General features: G+C 44.5%; 1 protein-coding gene across 3 annotated transcripts in view; it reads left to right on the top strand.

The window, feature by feature from the left end:
- The window catches only part of NUP188 (nucleoporin 188), a 27,258-nt gene extending 9,674 nt beyond the window's left edge, over positions 1-17,584 (top strand). For 2 of the 3 annotated variants that reach the window (XM_065695683.1, XM_065695685.1), the window contains exons 15-44: positions 92-218; positions 320-475; positions 810-936; positions 2,139-2,226; positions 2,319-2,395; positions 2,528-2,642; positions 2,983-3,103; positions 3,341-3,407; positions 3,839-3,967; positions 5,164-5,297; positions 5,631-5,737; positions 6,406-6,612; positions 7,046-7,215; positions 7,532-7,601; positions 7,805-7,872; positions 8,449-8,644; positions 9,158-9,235; positions 9,602-9,687; positions 10,110-10,255; positions 11,075-11,256; positions 11,480-11,683; positions 12,317-12,409; positions 12,595-12,753; positions 13,467-13,604; positions 13,964-14,038; positions 14,771-14,980; positions 15,698-15,829; positions 15,964-16,034; positions 16,444-16,573; positions 16,737-17,584. In XM_065695683.1, the coding sequence (XP_065551755.1) occupies positions 92-218; positions 320-475; positions 810-936; positions 2,139-2,226; positions 2,319-2,395; positions 2,528-2,642; positions 2,983-3,103; positions 3,341-3,407; positions 3,839-3,967; positions 5,164-5,297; positions 5,631-5,737; positions 6,406-6,612; positions 7,046-7,215; positions 7,532-7,601; positions 7,805-7,872; positions 8,449-8,644; positions 9,158-9,235; positions 9,602-9,687; positions 10,110-10,255; positions 11,075-11,256; positions 11,480-11,683; positions 12,317-12,409; positions 12,595-12,753; positions 13,467-13,604; positions 13,964-14,038; positions 14,771-14,980; positions 15,698-15,829; positions 15,964-16,034; positions 16,444-16,573; positions 16,737-16,907 (3,834 nt within the window). In that variant the 3' untranslated portion in view covers positions 16,908-17,584. The remainder of the gene's footprint in view (positions 1-91; positions 219-319; positions 476-809; positions 937-2,138; positions 2,227-2,318; positions 2,396-2,527; positions 2,643-2,982; positions 3,104-3,340; positions 3,408-3,838; positions 3,968-5,163; positions 5,298-5,630; positions 5,738-6,405; positions 6,613-7,045; positions 7,216-7,531; positions 7,602-7,804; positions 7,873-8,448; positions 8,645-9,157; positions 9,236-9,601; positions 9,688-10,109; positions 10,256-11,074; positions 11,257-11,479; positions 11,684-12,316; positions 12,410-12,594; positions 12,754-13,466; positions 13,605-13,963; positions 14,039-14,770; positions 14,981-15,697; positions 15,830-15,963; positions 16,035-16,443; positions 16,574-16,736) is intronic. The other variant, XM_065695684.1, reaches the window with a different exon arrangement.

Below are 17,584 nucleotides of genomic sequence, written 5' to 3'. Positions count from 1 at the left end.
GAGAACTTGGCTATTCCTGGAAATGGCCTGGTTAGTTAATTTTTAAGGTCTGGCTCCTTGGCTGTCTTGTTTAAGCTCTCTCTGTGCACAGGTATACAGTTTCCTGGATAAAATGTCCTTCTACATGGAACTGTACAAGCATAAACCTCCAGATGTGATCTCTCATGAAGATGGCACGCTTTGGCGCAGACAGACTCCAAAGCTCCTCTATCCTCTTGGTAAGCACTTAACCTTTACTTATGGAAATACTTTGGGGAAATTGGGACATAATGTATGTGTAAATTTGTGACTGTATTTCACCTGCTTCTTCAATCCTAAGGACTAGGTCAAACAAACCTGCGGATACCTCAGGGAACAGTGGGCCAGGTGGCACTGGATGATAGGGCTTATGTGGTACGATGGGAGTATTCCTACAGCAGCTGGACACTGTTTACCTGTGAGATTGAGATGCTGCTTCATGTTGTATCAACAGCAGGTAAGATAGGTTGGGAGTATAAAAGAGAAGAAATAATTATTAATTGGTATCAATTTGGGGTTAATAGTAGGATTGAACAGTTCTTTCAAAAGAGCATGAAATACTTGCACAGAAACCTGACTTCTTAATTATTATTATTATACTGTATAATTCACTGCAAAAGGCCAAGATGAGATAAATTTTAGATGAGGGAAAAGTTGAGATAGATAAAATAAATGGGTTTTGGTATGGGGAATGCTCATAGGGCTATACGATGAGGTTAATGTACATTGTTCCAGAGTTGATTACTGCTTAAGTATGATTTTGCATTCTAGTGTTAGTTTTCTCTACCCAGATGTGATTCAGCATTGCCAGAGGGTCAAGCCAATAATTGACCTGGTTCATAAAGTCATCAGCACTGATGTATCAATAGCAGATTGCCTTCTGCCCATCACATCACGAATTTACATGCTCCTGCAGAGGTAAGTCACCGACTGGCATGAAGTCACTGACACCTGAGAAGATACAGTGAGCTGGAAGTATGGCTCATTACTCATTTTGCCAAGAGCTTGGCAAGAAGTGTCTCAATGCTGGAGCTCCCCAAGACTGGTGTTCAATTCTCAAGGCTGTTGTGGCTACACACTGTTTAATACTTTGATGCAGCAGAATGGCCTCTTCTTCTTTCCTAAATGTTGTGCAATTTATCCATTTGTCGTGGTTTGAACCCAACCACAAACCTCTTTTACTCACTCCCCCCCCTTCTTGCCCTCCCCCTGCTCCTGGAGGGACGGAGAGGAGAATCAAAAAGAATGCAACTCCCACGGGTTGAGATAAGAACAGTTTAGTAACTAAGGTATAACACAAATCACTACTGCTACCACCAATAATAATAGTGCTAAAGGAAATAACAAGAGGAAAGAATACAACACCTCAACACCAGCCGACCAATAACTCACCCCACTCCCCCCAGCCAAGCACCGACCAATACCTTCTCCAACCCTGCAGTCCCAACCCTTCCGGGTCACTCCAAGTTACATCCCTGGGCATGACGTGCTGTGGTATGGAATACCTCTTTGGTCAGTTTGGGTCAGGTGTCCTGTCTCTGCTTCCTCCCGGCCTCCCCTCCTCCCTGGCAGAGCATGAGGCTCAGAAAGTCCTTGGCCAGACCAAACATTCGAGCAGCAACTGAAAACATCGGCGTTATCACCACTGTTCCAAGGCCAAAAGATCAAAACACAGCACTGTACTAGCTCCTAAGAAGGAGAAAAATGACTGCTGCTGCTCAAAACCAGGACACCATTTAAAGGCATTTTTTATTAGTAGCTATATTGACATGAAAGGGGAATAAAACATATCATTAGAGCAGTAACTTCCAGGTGTTAAAACAGTTGTACTTATTAACTCTCCTCTAGCATTAACTGCCTGGGAATTGATACGCTGCTGCATAATTACTGTTTGCTGTGACAGTGCTGTCTTGCCACCTTTGTCTGTTGCAGTAAATTCATCTGACTCAGGTGTGAGGGGGAGGCAGCAAGTCTAGACTGGAAGTGCAGACTCTGGTGTCTGTATTTACCTACTCAGGTTTTATACATGTGTACCTCGGTGAGAGAAGCTTTTTTGGTTAACAAAACAGTCTATATGCTAGACCACAGTGCATTTGATTGATACTGTTTCTCTTCTGTAGGCTAACAACTGTCATCTCTCCCCCTGTGGATGTTATTGCTTCTTGTGTTAATTGTTTGACAGTACTGGCTGCTCGGATGCCAGCCAAGGTGAGGAAATGGCCTTCTGGGTTTGTGGGTTTGAGAACTAGTAGATGTATATATGTGAATGAGAGGGAATAGCTGTACTTACTCTCTTGCAGGTTTGGACTGACCTTCACCATACAGGTTTCTTGCCATTTGTTGCCAATCCAGTGTCCAGTATGAATCACGTTATTAGGTATTCATCACCCCTTCCCCTGTCTCTTTTTCTAACATGTCATAAGAACATTCTGCCAGTGTGAAATCTGGGTATCTGACATCTCTCGCTCAGAATCCTACTATTCATTAAACTCTCTTGCTCATATCACAGTGCAGAGGGAATGAATGCTGGGGGCTATGGAAACCTTCTGATGAGCATAGAACAGCCTCAGGGAGAGTACAATGTTACCATCTCCTTCCTGAACCTGATAACAACTCTTGTCCGGGTGAGTGCTTCCAGAATGACCTGCATTGGAAATCATTTGTAAGCTGTTAGAGTAGGAAGGTGAAATACAGCTGTGCCTGAGATCCATCTCCTGTTCAGCAGGTCTCTGTGAGGGATCACTGGTTGACACTTCCTTCGGTACTACTCTGTGGGTTTTCTCTGCAGTCTGATTCTTTCAAAAAGCCTGTTTTGATTCATGTGATCTACAAGATAATATAAGTCACTTGTGAATCTATGTCCCCATGCTTGATTTCTCACACTTTAAAGACATATGGTGTATCTTCCTGCAAAAGGTTTCTTCTTAACGTGAAGTGGGACAATAACATTTCTGTTTCTCCTAGGGACAACTTGGTAGTACCCAGAGCCAAGGACTCGTGCCCTGCATTGTGTTTGTCCTGAAGGAGATGTTACCAAATTACCACAAATGGCGTTACAACTCCCATGGAGTGAGGGAGGAAATTGGTGAGGATATTGAGGGGGGGAGAAGGAGGAGGAGGGGATGAAAAGGGTCTCCTGCCTTCTCAGACAGAATGTGTGATTTTTTCCTTCCTTTTTTCATCGTACCTTTCCTAGCAGCCATTTGGGAATTGCTTTGTACCTTTAACAGTATTGCTAGATATTGTGATGTGCTTGAAAATAGTAAGAACTAGGCAACAGATCTTCCCAAAACCTCAGTAGTCCATTTCATCTCTGTTTTAGGGTGCCTGATTCTGCAGTTGATCCATGCTATACTGAATTTGTGCCCTGAAATGGATCCTCGCAGTAGGTAAGGCAAGTGATGGATTTCAGACCTGCTCTAGCCTGGCTTACAGTGCAGGAATCTTTATCATTTTGCTTCAGGTTTTGAAAGCAAATGTTGAGGAGTGAACTGTTAACAGTTGCGCAGTGCTGGTTTCAGCTCTTTTCTGTGTTACCAAATACAGGAAGGGTAGAAAAAGATTGAAGACAGAGAAAGCCACATTGGTTTCTAGAATACCTGATGAAGAGAAAGAAAACAATAAATAGATTTCCTGGGACACTGCCATCCACTTTCCTGTTTGGTGTATGCTCTCTGAAGAAAATAGGAAGGACAATAAAGTAGGGGTCAATGGGGGTGTAGAAATTAAGAGGTTACTTTGTGGTAGTTTTCCAAGTGCTGTGTGGTAAAATACTGCAAGTGCTCCTAGTGATCTGTCCTGTGCTGTTTGTGTCTCACAGCAATGCCCCCAGCCTTCAGTCCCTGTGCATCTTCAGCCTGGCCAACACTGAAGCAGGGCAAGCTGTCATTAACATCATGGGAATTGGTGTGGACACTATTGATATGGTAATGACCTCCCAGTGTAACAGGTGAGTTGTGTGTTTCAATTCAGTAGTGTGGGGAAAGAAGCAAATCATATTTGAAATGTAGTTTTGACTTGATGCATTTAATAAGGGATCAGTGTAGCAGCTGGCCATTGCAGCCTGCCTGTGTATGGTCTGAGGAACAAGCCTTGTTTGTTCCAGGTCTGTATGTACTCTTTGCTGTACACTCTCCGTTTCATGCAGTAGTTTTCTATTTCTGAATGCCATTTGGAGCTGCCGGTGGCTGTAAATGTGCTCAGTTGTTAAAGGTTTGCATGCAGTTACAGTTTTTTAATACAGAATTCACTTGAACTCAAACTTGCTAGATGAATTAGAAGCAAGAGAATTAGAGCCAGTATTAGTAGTTCTGTTTCTTTGGGTGACGCCAGAGTTCAAATCAGGCTGTGGTCATGAATAAATCATAATACAACTTGAACTGTAATTTGGAAGTGGTAGGGTTGAGCAGTCTATTCAGGATGGTTCTGAAGGTGGCTTGAAGTACTGTGGAAGTACTGAAGATGCCTTTAGTCTTGAGCATCTTCACTTCCTTATGTGGCTTTCTGAAGGCTTGATCTGCTTTAGCTATGGTTGCTTCTCATTCCTTTCCTCTGTTCTCTTTTCCTGGCCAATTTTACTTGACACATAGCCAGTCAAACTTGCTAGCACGTTGCTTCTGATGAAATCTGCTGGTTTTCTCTTTCAAAACAAGTCTGGAAAGAGTCCAGACTTGCTGAGAAGAAAGTGAGACCTATTTCAGAAGCCTTGGCTTCAGTGTCTCCCAAGAATATTCAGCTGATAAGGAAAATCATCGTGGAAAAAAAAGCCCAACCCATCAGTTTTATGTCTTCATCCAGTTTTGGTTCACTATAATTTTTGTGAGATTGTTCCTGTAAATGTTTCTCCCTCTGTCTTTGTATGTTTTAAATCTCCATATCCTAAAGAGGTTAAAAAAACCCCATGGCAATAAACAGGCTCAGGCTCTTTGTCATTTTTGGTGCTGAAAACTTGGGGCTGGGTAGCCACTATTTTTTGGGGATATGTGAGGGTTTGTATTTCAGCAACCTGTATGTGGAGATGTGACTGAGTAAAACGTCTCGCAACCCTGACTGACAGAGTATAGAGCTTCCTCTTCCAATGTTGTGCGAATAACAAAATGTTGGTTGTGAACAGTCACTCACTTTGGTTTCTTTTTGTGAACACAGTGATGAGTCACAAGGCCATGGTCAACTGCTCATCCGAACAGTTAAACTGGCGTTCTCAGTCACCAATAATGTCATCAGGTTGAAACCCCCCTCTAGCGTGGTATCTCCGTTAGAGCAGGCACTTACTCAGCACGGTATGTATTCCTCACTGGGGGCAGCCTGGGCAGCTATGCTTCCGTGTAATTTCATATAGTCAGTGTGTGTCTCATTACAAACAGTAGTTAAGATTTCACAGTTCCAAAAAGAGGTTTGTGGTGATGGGAGAAAGCCTATTCTCCCTCCTCTAAGGCATTCTTCTCCTCTGGGACAGCTTCTAAAGTATTAAGCAGATATGGCTTGTTGTTTGCTGCTTTGTAATGTTGGAAGACTGACTTGGTTCTCACTTTCAGCTGTGGAGATCATTATTTGGTAAGTAGTTACATCCTGCTACATTTTCTTCCCTTTGATTTTAATTGCATTCTCTCCAGGTGCTCATGGAAACAATCTTATTGCGGTCTTGGCCAAGTACATCTACCACAGGCATGACCCTGCACTTCCACGCCTGGCCATCCAATTGCTCAAACGACTGGCTACGGTAAGATGAGACTGAGACAGTTGCTCCTTTGCTCTTCGGTGCCTTTCAGTGACTGATCCCATCACTGAAATTGTTTCAAGATCATTTCAGAAGTCACCCAGCATCTCATTGAGAGGCTTCACATTAGTGTTTTCTTTAAAGGATTTGCACTTCCAGTTGATTTCTTTCCACTTTTTTGAGCAACATTCTCAAGTCACACTCTTCAATACAATTCCTGCACCTTCTTAACTGGAACTCTACTAAGAAGAGTATCCTATTTAAGTTTATATTGAGATCTTTCAGCTTTGTCTCTTAACTTGCTCTTTTCAGCTGCTAAACTTCTGAGAATGTGTTTGCAGTTCTATTAGAGCATACAGATCCAGCTCTGGGTTTATTTATTTCAGGATACATTATTCCAAACCTTATTTTCCTCTGTTTTATGCTGTATTGTCATAACCCTTGAGGAATAGGTGAGGGATAGAACAGAATTGCCAAAGAGGACAATTTGGATCACTTTGTAGGTTCTTCCTGCTTAACAACAACAGCTTAGTTTTGAGTTCCCTCACCTGTGTTCATAGATTTAATACCAAATATTTTGGAGCTCCAATTTGAAATGAAAATCACCTTTGATACGGACAAGAAGCATCCTGGAGAGTTTGGTTATTTCTGATGTTTCTTTCCTTTTGCAGGTTGCTCCCATGTCTGTTTATGCCTGCCTTGGTAGTGATGCTGCTGCCATCCGTGATGCCTTCCTCATCCACCTGCAGAGCAAGATGGAGGACATGCGTATTAAGGTCATGATACTGGAGTTCCTCACAGTTGCAGTGGAGACACAACCTGGGCTTATCGAGCTCTTCCTGAACTTGGAAGTGAAGGACGGCAGTGATGGGTCAAAGGTAGAATTTCCTCAATATTTCAAGGCAGATACTGAGTTAACATAAGAACATCTACTGGGGCAGACCAAAGATCCCTGTGGCCCACTCTCTTCACTCTGGCAGTGGCCAGTCAGTGAGAAAGCTGAAGATTGGGGTACAATGGACAGTATCAGTTTTCCAGAATACCCACTCTGGTGCTTTGTGGTTCAAGGTCCTCTTGAGCTGGGAACTTTTGAAGGCACTTGGTCATACAAAGTCATGGCTTAGCTTATGTTTTATTTTTCTATATATGATTACATTCCTTATAGTCATATACAAAATACATGATGGCATCACATACTCAAGATTTATTTCTCAGTGTATTGTTCAAGTGGAATCAAGCATATTCTGCTTTAATAGGTGCCTACATAGTGGTTCTGTGGTGATGTAGCCTTTCTTGTTCCTTTTGCTTTAGGAATTCAGCTTAGGGGAGTGGAGTTGCCTCCAAGTAGTGTTACAGCTGATAGATACCAAACAACAGGAGAGGTACTGGTGCCCTCCCCTCTTGCACCGTGCTGCCATTGCCTTCCTGCATGCTCTGTGGCAAGACCGTCGTGACAGCGCCATGCTAGTGCTGAGGACAAAGTGAGTTGGTTTTCTACAATGCGTTTTCCTGTCTTTTTTCCTAAAACACATTTTGTTTGGTTCATCAGACTTGCAGGGACATTTACCTCTTAGTTTTTGTGTGCTCTGTAAGGCTATGCAGTGTGTTGGCTTTGAACTTAGTCCCTCAGGAAGCCCCTGTGTGTGTGTTCAGAAGCAAATGTGTTTCTTTCTGTTTCTTTTACAAAAAGCTGTATAAGCTTGTATTTACTAAAGCATATTTTCTATGAAGTCAAAATGCTGCTAAGCACGTGGCGTGGAGGGGATAACTGATGTTACTTCTCTATATATCTTTTAGGCCAAAGTTTTGGGAAAATTTAACTAATCCCCTCTTTGGGACCCTCCCTCCACCTTCAGAGTCATCAGAGGTGAGTTACTGCCCAACAAAGTGAAGGCAGTTGTGTCCTTCTCAGAAGTTTCTAAGTGATATGTGAGGCTTTTTTCTCTGCTTGCAGTTTTCTAAGAGCAGGTGTGATCAAGTGGTTTAAACACAGGGAGGAGAGGAAGTGAAAGCTTTCTGGCTTTGCAGAGTGCTCGGTGTTCATATTTTGCTTTCTTTTTGTCTTCATAGCTCAGTGTCTTGGATACCTGTGCCTTAATCATGAAAATCATCTGTTTGGAGATCTACTATGTTGTCAAGTGAGTCTTTGGTAGTCTCTCCTTCATCCCTGTACTTTACCTAAACTGTGTATATTAAATCTCAATATACCATACAGGTTTTGAGGGATGTGGGAGAAACAGTGATGTATAAACAAATTGCAGACATACATTTGAGATTCTTGCAGTTGCGGTCTTTCTGCAGCCTGTAGGGGAGAATGTTCGTGTTAGTATTTTCCTTGTGTCCTGGGATGAGAATATACAGTGTTTCTTTAATGATAAGCTAAGCTAAGCGCACCTCATAGTGATTGCTGAATAACATTTTAGTAGTTTTCTTCCACTCATTTTGTTTTGCTGAACAGAACTGCCCTTTAAAATGTTGGCAAGTCAGGATTGCCTAAAACCTCTACTGAAAAAAAAATTAAATCACAGATTTTCTTCAGGGATTATGTTTTTCCTTCACATTTAATGCAAAAAGGGGGATTCCCTGCGCAGGTCTAATGTGGAATAACCCTCACTTGCAAGCTGTGTCCTTGGCTTTCCTATGTGAATCTCGGAAGTGTATTTTCTGACCAAAGAATAAATGAAGGTAACTTCTCTTGATTTGGTTTTGGCCAGGGGCTCACTGGATCAGTCCCTGAAGGACACGCTGAAGAACTTCTCCACCAAAAAGCGCTTCGCCTACTGGTCAGAGTATGTGAAGTTACTGGCAGATCATGTGGCAGAGACAGAGGGCAGCAGCTGTGGCTTTATAACAGAATATCAGATGCTCATCTCAGCCTGGCGGATGCTGCTCATAATCTCTACGAGCCACGTAAGAGCTACCTTTTATCTCTCATTATAAACTGAAATTAACCTTTTGAATGATATAATATCAACTTATTTGGGCCAGCTAAACCCTAATGAAGAACTCATGGTTTCTCGTTCAGTTTTGTTGTATATATTTTTACAACACAAGTTGGCATAAGCATGATACAAGAGGTTTAAGTAGGTGGTGTTTTGCTGTATGCTCAAAACAAGCATGCTGTCTTTCTGAGCAGAGAAAGGAGGTAGTAAATAATTTGAATAGCAATGCTAAGTAATTCTGGAATCCCAAAGAGATTTTGCTGATCCAAGTGAGGTGGGGATGCACCATTAGGGAGATCAGTCATTGCTGACTTCTTGTCAGCTGTTACTGTTGTACTTCAGTGATTTCTGTAAAACTGCATCATCCAGCAGCTATAAATTTAGTGCCTTTTTAAAGTAACAAATGAAACCAGAAGCCTGATGTTAGAGTGCTAACAAGTTGCGTCTTTTGTTGTGCTTGACTGATCTCTGTGGATTTTAGGCAGATATAATGCACCTGACTGATTCTGCAGTTCATCAGCAATTGTTTCTGGACGTGCTAAATGGCACCAGAGTTTTGGTAGGTGGCACTTCCTGTCAGTTCTTTTAATTTCCCAATTGCTCATCTTCTCTGTACCATGAGGAATTCTACTTCTGCAGCTGCTTGCCATCGTGGGGTTATTTTAGGTCTTGTGAAATTGAGCTGAAACAAAGGCTCTGAATTGACGAGGTTCGTGTAAATCTTATAAATTACACATTTTTTTATTTGGGCCATTCTTGTTATCACTGAGTGACCTTGCAGAGGGCCCTGACTCTGCTTCCTTCAATGCTGGTAGCTGCTGAAGAGCAAACGTGGTCACTTGGTGGTGGTGCTTGAGCTGAGGTTTTCTGAAACGTTCTTACATGTGACTACTGTGAATGTAACTCTTGTAGTATTTCTTCTTAGCTCCTAGTTCCCATGTCAGTATCCTGTCTGCAGCTGGGGTCTATGCTATGTACCCTTCTTCTGATCCTGCTCAAACAGTGGAAGAGGTAGGTATTTTGTTTCTATAGTTATTTGTCGCTGCTCAATATAAAAACTTGGGAGATGATGTTTAAGTGGTTTGCTCTAGAGAGATTTCTTGGGTGACTGGGGAGGAAACTGAAGCGTTATCATGGAATTCTCTTGGGATGGCTCATGTCTGTGGGTTGTTGCTGAAATCTCTTGTAGCAATATATTTATGGTTTGGCGTTTCTTTGCTGGTGCGAAGTATAGCAAAAAAACCTTTCAGATAGTCCTCCATTCTCACTGTGCTGTGGAGTGTCTTTAGTGAGATTCAGGTGGTGACTTAAACTTAGAAGAACTGCTTTTATTTGCGTGGATCATATAAGCTGTGATCCACACAGCTCAGTCAAGTGATAGATTTACTGAGGGATCTTGTCTGATCTGAAGAGCTCTCCCTTTTTGTTGTCAGCGAGCTGGGATCTGTGGATAAAATCATAAACTCCTTGACGCAGATTCTGGAGGGGGTGCTCCAGGCAGATCAGCAGATGATAGAGAAAACCAAAGCCAAAGTGTTCTCAGCTCTTATCACTGTTCTGCAAATGAAGGAGATGAAAGGTGAGTTGGTGTGTGTACAAGTGTCAAGACTAGGGCTGCCATGGCTGAATACACCCTAACACTCATGTTTCTACAATAAAGACATACATGGTGTTAGTAGTAGTAAAGGATGCTGGATAGAGTCACCAACCTGTGGGACTTCCCTGCTTTTTTGCTTACTTGTTATAACTTATTTTAGCAAGAGATGAGGTTTATAATTCAAAGCCATACAAAGGCAACTGTGATGTTGAGAATGTATCAGTTCACCTTCCTGTGTATTCCTCGACCCACTGCTTGGGGCCTGCAAGCCCACATGTTTTAGATGGTGAAGAGAAGGTGGAGGGTTGGGGTCTTTCTAAATGCTTTTCTTTGTTGAATTTGAGTTTCCAGTCGTGCTGGTAAAAAGTGGTGCAATTTATTATAATGTTTTTGGTAAGAATGTGGTATTTATATGGACTCAATGAGTATACACTGCACCCAGTCTGCATGGGCCAGTACCAGCAATCTGGAGAAGTGGGTAGGAAATACTGTAGTGAGGAGTTACGGAGTATTCTGTTCATGGTAGTGCTTGATTTGTGCTTTGAGATGTCATGAGTTTATATGACTTCTTGGTAAAACCACGTTCTTGTTAGCCAGATGAGCATCTAACCCCTTAGTGCATACTCCTAGACTTAATCATTTAACTTAGTCACAGCTCCTCACATTCTGTTTTGTAGGTTTTGAAGTGAAAACAGGATAAATACTAACTCCAAGATATGTGGCCTGGTGATGTTACCAGTTAAACTGGAGCCCTGAGTACCAGGATTGTGTTAACTGTGTTCTGTTCTCTGTGTGTCACAGTGAACGAGATCCCACAGTACTCCCAGCTGGTGCTGAGTGTGTGTGAAACACTCCAAGATGAGGTCATTGCGCTCTTCGATCAGACTCGACACAGCCTGACCTTGGGGGATGCCACAGATGACAAGGACAGCATGGAAACAGATGACTCTTCTCGAGTTAAACACAAAGACCAGCGAGATGGGGTAAAGGAGCTTTCAGCTGCTTTGCAGTCGTGTTTCTTCTCACTAGACAAAAGCTCAATGTTTGGAACAACTTTCCCTTGTGGCCTGCTGCCTGTGAGGATATCAGGTCCCTTAACTTACGATTCTGAATATGATTGAACTTTAGGTTGCGTTAGTAAATGCTTTCAAGATTTTCTTGGTACCCATTTCAAGCTTATACCTCCTTCTCCTTTCCTTGCTGCAGCAGGTGTGTGTTCTGGGTCTGCATCTGGCTAAAGAGCTCTGTGAGGTTGATGAAGATGGAGACTACTGGCTGCAGATTACTAGGAAAGTCCCTGTGCTTCCCACTATCTTTGCCGCATTGGAGATCAGCCTGAGAGTTAAACAAAACCTGCACTTCACAGAGGCCTCATTACATTTACTGCTGGCCTTAGCAAGGACTCAACAGGTGAGAGATGCAGTGAAAATGAGGGCATATAGCCATACATTTTTAATAGGAACCATATAGCTCGTTGTTTTGTTTGCAATTCAGCTGAATAATGATGTGTAGATAAAGGGGGGGTTTTAGAGGCTGCAAGCAGTAGGTCCTGTATGTATGTCTGCTTAGTTAGCCTTGTTCTTGATAATGGGATGTCCTGGGTGGAAGACCTGTAATTTAGAGCAGGAGCTTTCACTGAATGTATTCTTCACAATGCAAATCATCCCCTTCTAGTTAAGGCAGCATTAAGTATTGGAACCTGCTGTCTCATTAGTTGCAATAAAGCCTTATTTTTCTATTACAAATTCAGCTTTAGGTAAAAGGTAGGGCATTCCAGAGCCAGCCCTTTTATGTATGTACCAAACTAAGTGATACAGAAATGGAATTCACAGCACAGTTGTGCAGGTTAGATTTTACTGGAAGAACAGCGTTGCTTTTCTGGATGCTGAATTGTTACCAGCACAGAAGTGTGTGTAGATGGAAGTTCTCTGCAAGGGTGGCGACACTGCAGGGGACAGAAATATCTCATGCAAAATAAGTCTCTTTAGTCTCAGAGAGCAGAGATATGGGCACATTTTAACTGGTTGGTTCTGTGCCTTGCAGGGAGCAGCAGCTGTGGCTGGAGCTGGTGTCACACAGAGTGTCTGCCTGCCCTTGCTTAGCGTGTACCAGCTCAGCACTAATGGAGCCATTCAGGTGGGTGCTCTGTCCTTTTGTGTGGGGATGTGCCAGGAGAGCTTGCCATGCCCTGCCTTGCTGGTGGTTGGAGTAGCCACCCCTAGAGACTGGAGACTGATAAGGTGGTGTGGAGGGTGTATGGCAAGTGCCTCCCTGGGCGGGAGTGTAAGTCAGTCACTTATCTTTGTATGTGCTCTGTTCAGACATCTGCTTCATCACGCAAGTCTCTGGATGCCCCCTCCTGGCCTGGGGTCTACCGTCTCTCCATGTCACTGATGGAACGCCTCCTTAAAACACTCAGATACAACTTCCTGACGGAAGCACTGGACTTTGTTGGTGTCCATCAAGAGAGGATTCTTCAGGTACATCACGTCCTTCCTCTGTGATGATTCACTTGGCTTCTGTGTTGCAACAGCAGTGGGAACATGTCAGAAAGTGCAGAAGCATTGAAAAGAGGCTCCTGCCTCTTCTAGGTTTATAGTGGAAATAGTTCAGTAGTGGGAGGAGGATGGAATATCCAGGTCATGCGTTCAGGCAGGGATGATTGTTATGGTACTTGTGAGAGCTGGGCAGTCACCATCTGTTCATCCTGTTGAGATGAACTTTGCTACAGGTGTTTAATAGGCCTGCTCAACACAGTAACAGACATGGGAGTTTGATGGGAACTCACCTTGTGTCTGGGTATTCTGGAGAGAAAAGAATGGGAGCTGTTCTTGGAGGTGGCTTCAGCTCAGCCTTGCTCAGATAATGAGAATGCTGTGGTCAAGGTTCAGTCACCCTTTGAGTCAGCAAATAGTGGGTTGTGTCAGTGCAGAGGTGCTGAAGAGTCCCGTTTATAAGCGTGCTCCCTAGAGAAGCGGCTCTCTCCTCATTTCACAGAGCGTGAAGTGCATCGACCTCTGACTAAGAATATAAAGTTCTCTGATTCTGATCCATGTGCTGTGCAGCCACTTTCATGAATGCATTCTCTGTCCCTGAGGGCAGATCCTCTGCATCTTCAGCTTTTTCTTCTAAGAGAAAGGAATGGGAGTTTTGTGATTTGACTCTCATTGCCCTGATTTTCTTCTCTCTCCAGTGCCTCAATGCAGTGCGGACAGTACAGAGCTTGGCCTGTCTGGAAGAGGCTGATCACACTGTTGGCTTCATTCTTCAGCTCTCAAATTTCACAAAGGAATGGCATTTCCACCTGCCACAGCTTATGAAGGACATGCAGGTAGGAATGAGGATATTGCTGTAGATCATACATTGCCTTGGGGTGCAGGGATTTGGATGTGTTAAGAGAAAATGGCCCTTTATCACCTTTTTTGTTACTGCTCTTAACAGGAACTATTGCTGAGGTTATTTAGATGTCTGTTCTGAATTGAGTGAGGAAAGATGACTGTGGGGGCCGGGGAAATGATGGCTTGGGGAATTCAATGGCTTACTCTCAGTTCTGAGTATCAGGAAATCAAGATGCTGCATTGATCCTTTATGATCATAGTGTTCTGTTTAAGTGGATTTTCTAGCTTCCATCAATGGCAGTGAATAAATGGGCTTTGGGCTTTTAAGAGCTTTCTCCCTTATTTATTCCAGGTGAATCTGTGTTATCTGTGCCAAGCCTGTACCTCCCTCCTGCACAGCCGCAAAATGCTCCAGCACTACCTGCAGGTGAGGATGGGGACCATGAACCAAACTACATCAGGGGTGTTGCATGCTCATGCTCCTGGTAAAAAGGCAAATACTATTCAGTATCCAGGCTCTTGGATATTGAATCGACTGTCAGTAATCCCAGTGGTGATTATTGACAATCATCAGTAGTGAGGATTTGCATTTCTCATGTGCAAAGAGCAGTTTGAACTTGAAAAACACTGAACTGTGTAAAACCAGTCCTGGAGAAACAGCAGCCAGTGTTTGAATGCTGCTGTTGCCATTTTAGAGCTGCCTACACTGCAGCAAGAAGGGTGCATTGCTGTAGTACTCTGTAGTGCCATTAATTAAGCTACTGTTGAGCTGGTGTCCTTGATCTGATTTAATCTGTTCAAGAGAAAGAGCTCTTATTCTTGGGGAATCTTTAGATTCACGGGGTGGAGAGGATGCATTGCTACTCATAATGTGTTATTTCAGCATTGCTGAAATTGCTGTGTTGATTAGAAATGCTTTTTCCAGGACGTGGAATCTAAATAGCCTCTGCAGCTGCCTCCCTGCAATGCAGAGCCTCCCCCAGCACACACCAAGTGTAGATTCTTGTGCTTCCAGCAAGCGACAGAACTTTGGGTGCCTTATTCTCACATTGCTTTTGTTCACAGCACTTTTTTCCCCTCAAAGTATTCGTCTTAGTGCAAAATCATCATTTTTGTAGTCAAGATTTTGAAGACTTTGGGTTTTTTTTTCTCTCCACAGACAAAAAATGGCGATTCCCTTCCAGCAAGTGTGACCCCACGAGTGCAGCGAAACCCCCAAGCCCCCTCCAAACACCCGAGCCCTGAGTCAGAGGCAGCAGAGCAGAAAGCACTGCTTACAGTGCAGTACAGCCTCTTGAAGATCCTCAGCAAGTGTCTTGCTGCCCTGCGCCATTTCACCCCTGATGTCTGCCAGATCCTCCTTGATCAGGTAGGGAAAGAGCAGAGGAGTTGTTCCCTGAAGGGGGGAGCTTCCAGCAATTCAGGTGATGTTCTGGATGTGCATAGTGAGCCGCAGCCAGTCCTGCTTGGGAGAATGAGCCCAGCAGACATCCGTCTGTTCTGCTGCACAAAGCAGGACACAAGGTATTTTCCTGAGGAATCAGGCACTGATCAGTGTGGAAGGAAGGCTTGGGTGAGCTTTTGTGTGATCTGCACGACGCTATGTTTGTGTGACCTTGCAGACTGATAACCCAGGCTAATAGCTTGTATCCTCAGTGTGCCACTCAGAGACGTCCTCCTGTTATCCTTCTGTGTCAGTGTGACCCAGTGCCTGCTCTCCAAGTTCAGAAAAGGAAGGTTTAAGCCTTGATTCTGTTCGGTAACAGGCAGTTAACTTCCTTTTCCTGTGCTTGTAGGCACATATGCCTGGTGTTTGGAAACAGTCTAGAAACAGTCATTACTGTACGGCTTGGGACCTGGAGAAGGTTCATCTGTGTGAGGAGAGCCGTACAGTCTGATTGTGCACTGCTGTACAGCACACTCTGCTGCTCTTTACCTGAGATCTGGGAAATGATCTCAGTGCTGCTAGTTCTCCATAGGAAAAGCAGGATGCAGGGACTGGGTATCCCTGTTACCATGACAATACCATGACAAGAGCATACTCATGGCTTTAAAGGTCACTCCCTCCTCTTTTCTTTCTCCACAGTCGCTGGACCTTGCTGAGTACAATGTGCTCTTCGTTTTGAGTTTCACCACACCAGCCTTTGATTCCGATGTTGCACCTTCCTTTGGGACCCTCCTTGCCACAGTCAATGTGGCCCTTAACATGCTGGGAGAGGTACTGGCCATTTCTCTGTCTGAGAGAGCACAGTGGTTGCAGTGTTCTCAGAGTGCTCATTGAACTTTGAAGGGTAGGAGTATTCCTTCTTTCGTATCTCCTGTTTCTAACGCCTGTCTTCTTTTCCCTCCAAGCTGGATAAGAAGAAGGAACCTTTCCCTCAGGCTGCAGGGCTGAATATGCAAGAGGGAACCAAAACCCTCAAGTAAGTTTTTAGCTCTTTGATTTAGTCATAGCCAAGAAACAAAACTTAATGCTGCTCAGGTCAGAACGGAGGTTTAGAGGCATCTGTGTAGCTTCAGAGCTTCTCTGAATCCAAGGAGTTTAGACAGCCCATCAGAAGCTCCCCAAAGCAAGTAGGGTATTCTGGGGGGAGGGTGTGTGAAGCCACACATCCCATCCTAAGTCAGCCACTGAACACGCAGATAAAGAGTTGGTTGATGCTTATTTACCATCAGTTTTTAGTCAGCCTTCCCTGATGGCCAGCGTTTGAGAGGAATGAACAGGAACTGTTCCCTCATATGTACCCAGCCTGTGAAGACTTAAGAGTATTTGACCACCCAACCAGAGTGTGCTGACCTTTTGGGCTCCTGCTCGTGTGTTTCTTTGCACAGGTCTCTGCTCATGTTTACAATGGAGAACTGTTTCTACCTGCTCATCTCCCAGGCTGTTCGGTACTTGAGAGACCCAGCGGTGCATCCCCGTGATAAGCAGCGCATGAAACAGGAGCTCAGCTCTGAGCTGGTGAGAGCAGCTTGGACCCTCCTTACTCCCTGTTCAGTGTCAGTGGGATCGGTGGGAGAAGGTTGTTTGTCTTTGGCTGCCCATTTAATGGCTTGGGGCATCCTGGGGAGGGAGGGGGCCTGTGTCTGATAGAGGCTCATTTGTTCTGTGCTTCTGCTTTCAGAGTACTCTGCTCTCCAGCCTGTCCCGTTACTTCCGCCGGGGGGGTCCCTCTTCCCCCGCCAGCGGGGTCCTACCCTCTCCCCAAGGGAAATCCTCCTCCAAGCTCGGTCCTGAAGGGCAGGAGCCTTTGATTCAGCTCGTGCAGGCCTTCGTCCGGCACGTGCAGAGATAGATGCGATCCTGCCCCCGCCTCCCTCCTCAGGACTTGCAGCAGAATGATTCACATCCACCGCAGAAGGCAGCACCTTTGGCAGAGAGCTCGTAACAAGGACTGGGTGAGGGAGGGAGGCCTGGTGTGGGCAGGGCTGGAAACAGCTGTAACATCAGCAGCGAGATCCCATTGAACTCTTGCGAGCCAGTAGCAGAGTGAATGTAAGGAAAGGCAAGAGCTTTGGGGGTCAGGATGTGCGCAGCCTGCCCGCTCCAGCTGCTGAGCTGGGGGCAAGGGCTGAGCAGTCAAAACCTTTATTTTTATAGCTTGTACCTCAGCTGGGAAGGTGGGGGCTGGATGGGGAGAGGAAGCGAACTCTCTGCTGGGCATTAGCTCTGCTCTTAACACAAGGTGCAGTCTGCCTCTCCCAGCCAGAGCCCGGCTGAGGCACAGCCAAGGGATCAGCCAGCAATTCAGAGACCATCTTTCTACTGCTATTTTTGTACTGAATGGTTCAAGGCAGGATGGTGTATGTGTGCTCACGCCTTCCCTTCCCCCTGCAGGCTGTGTGTTGTGTGTGTTTCTGAAGAGCAAGGCCTCACTCAAAAGTTTTTAAGGCACAATTCCATTGCTCCAGTCTTGCAGTTTTTTGTAACTGTGCCCTATTTATACTGATATTAAAACGTTTATAGACAGCA

Source organism: Lathamus discolor, chromosome 15 (genome assembly GCF_037157495.1).
Source record: "Lathamus discolor isolate bLatDis1 chromosome 15, bLatDis1.hap1, whole genome shotgun sequence".
Classification (NCBI taxonomy): domain Eukaryota; kingdom Metazoa; phylum Chordata; class Aves; order Psittaciformes; family Psittacidae; genus Lathamus; species Lathamus discolor.
Note: the sequence above shows the minus strand (reverse complement) of the source record. Positions and strands in the feature narration are given on the sequence as shown.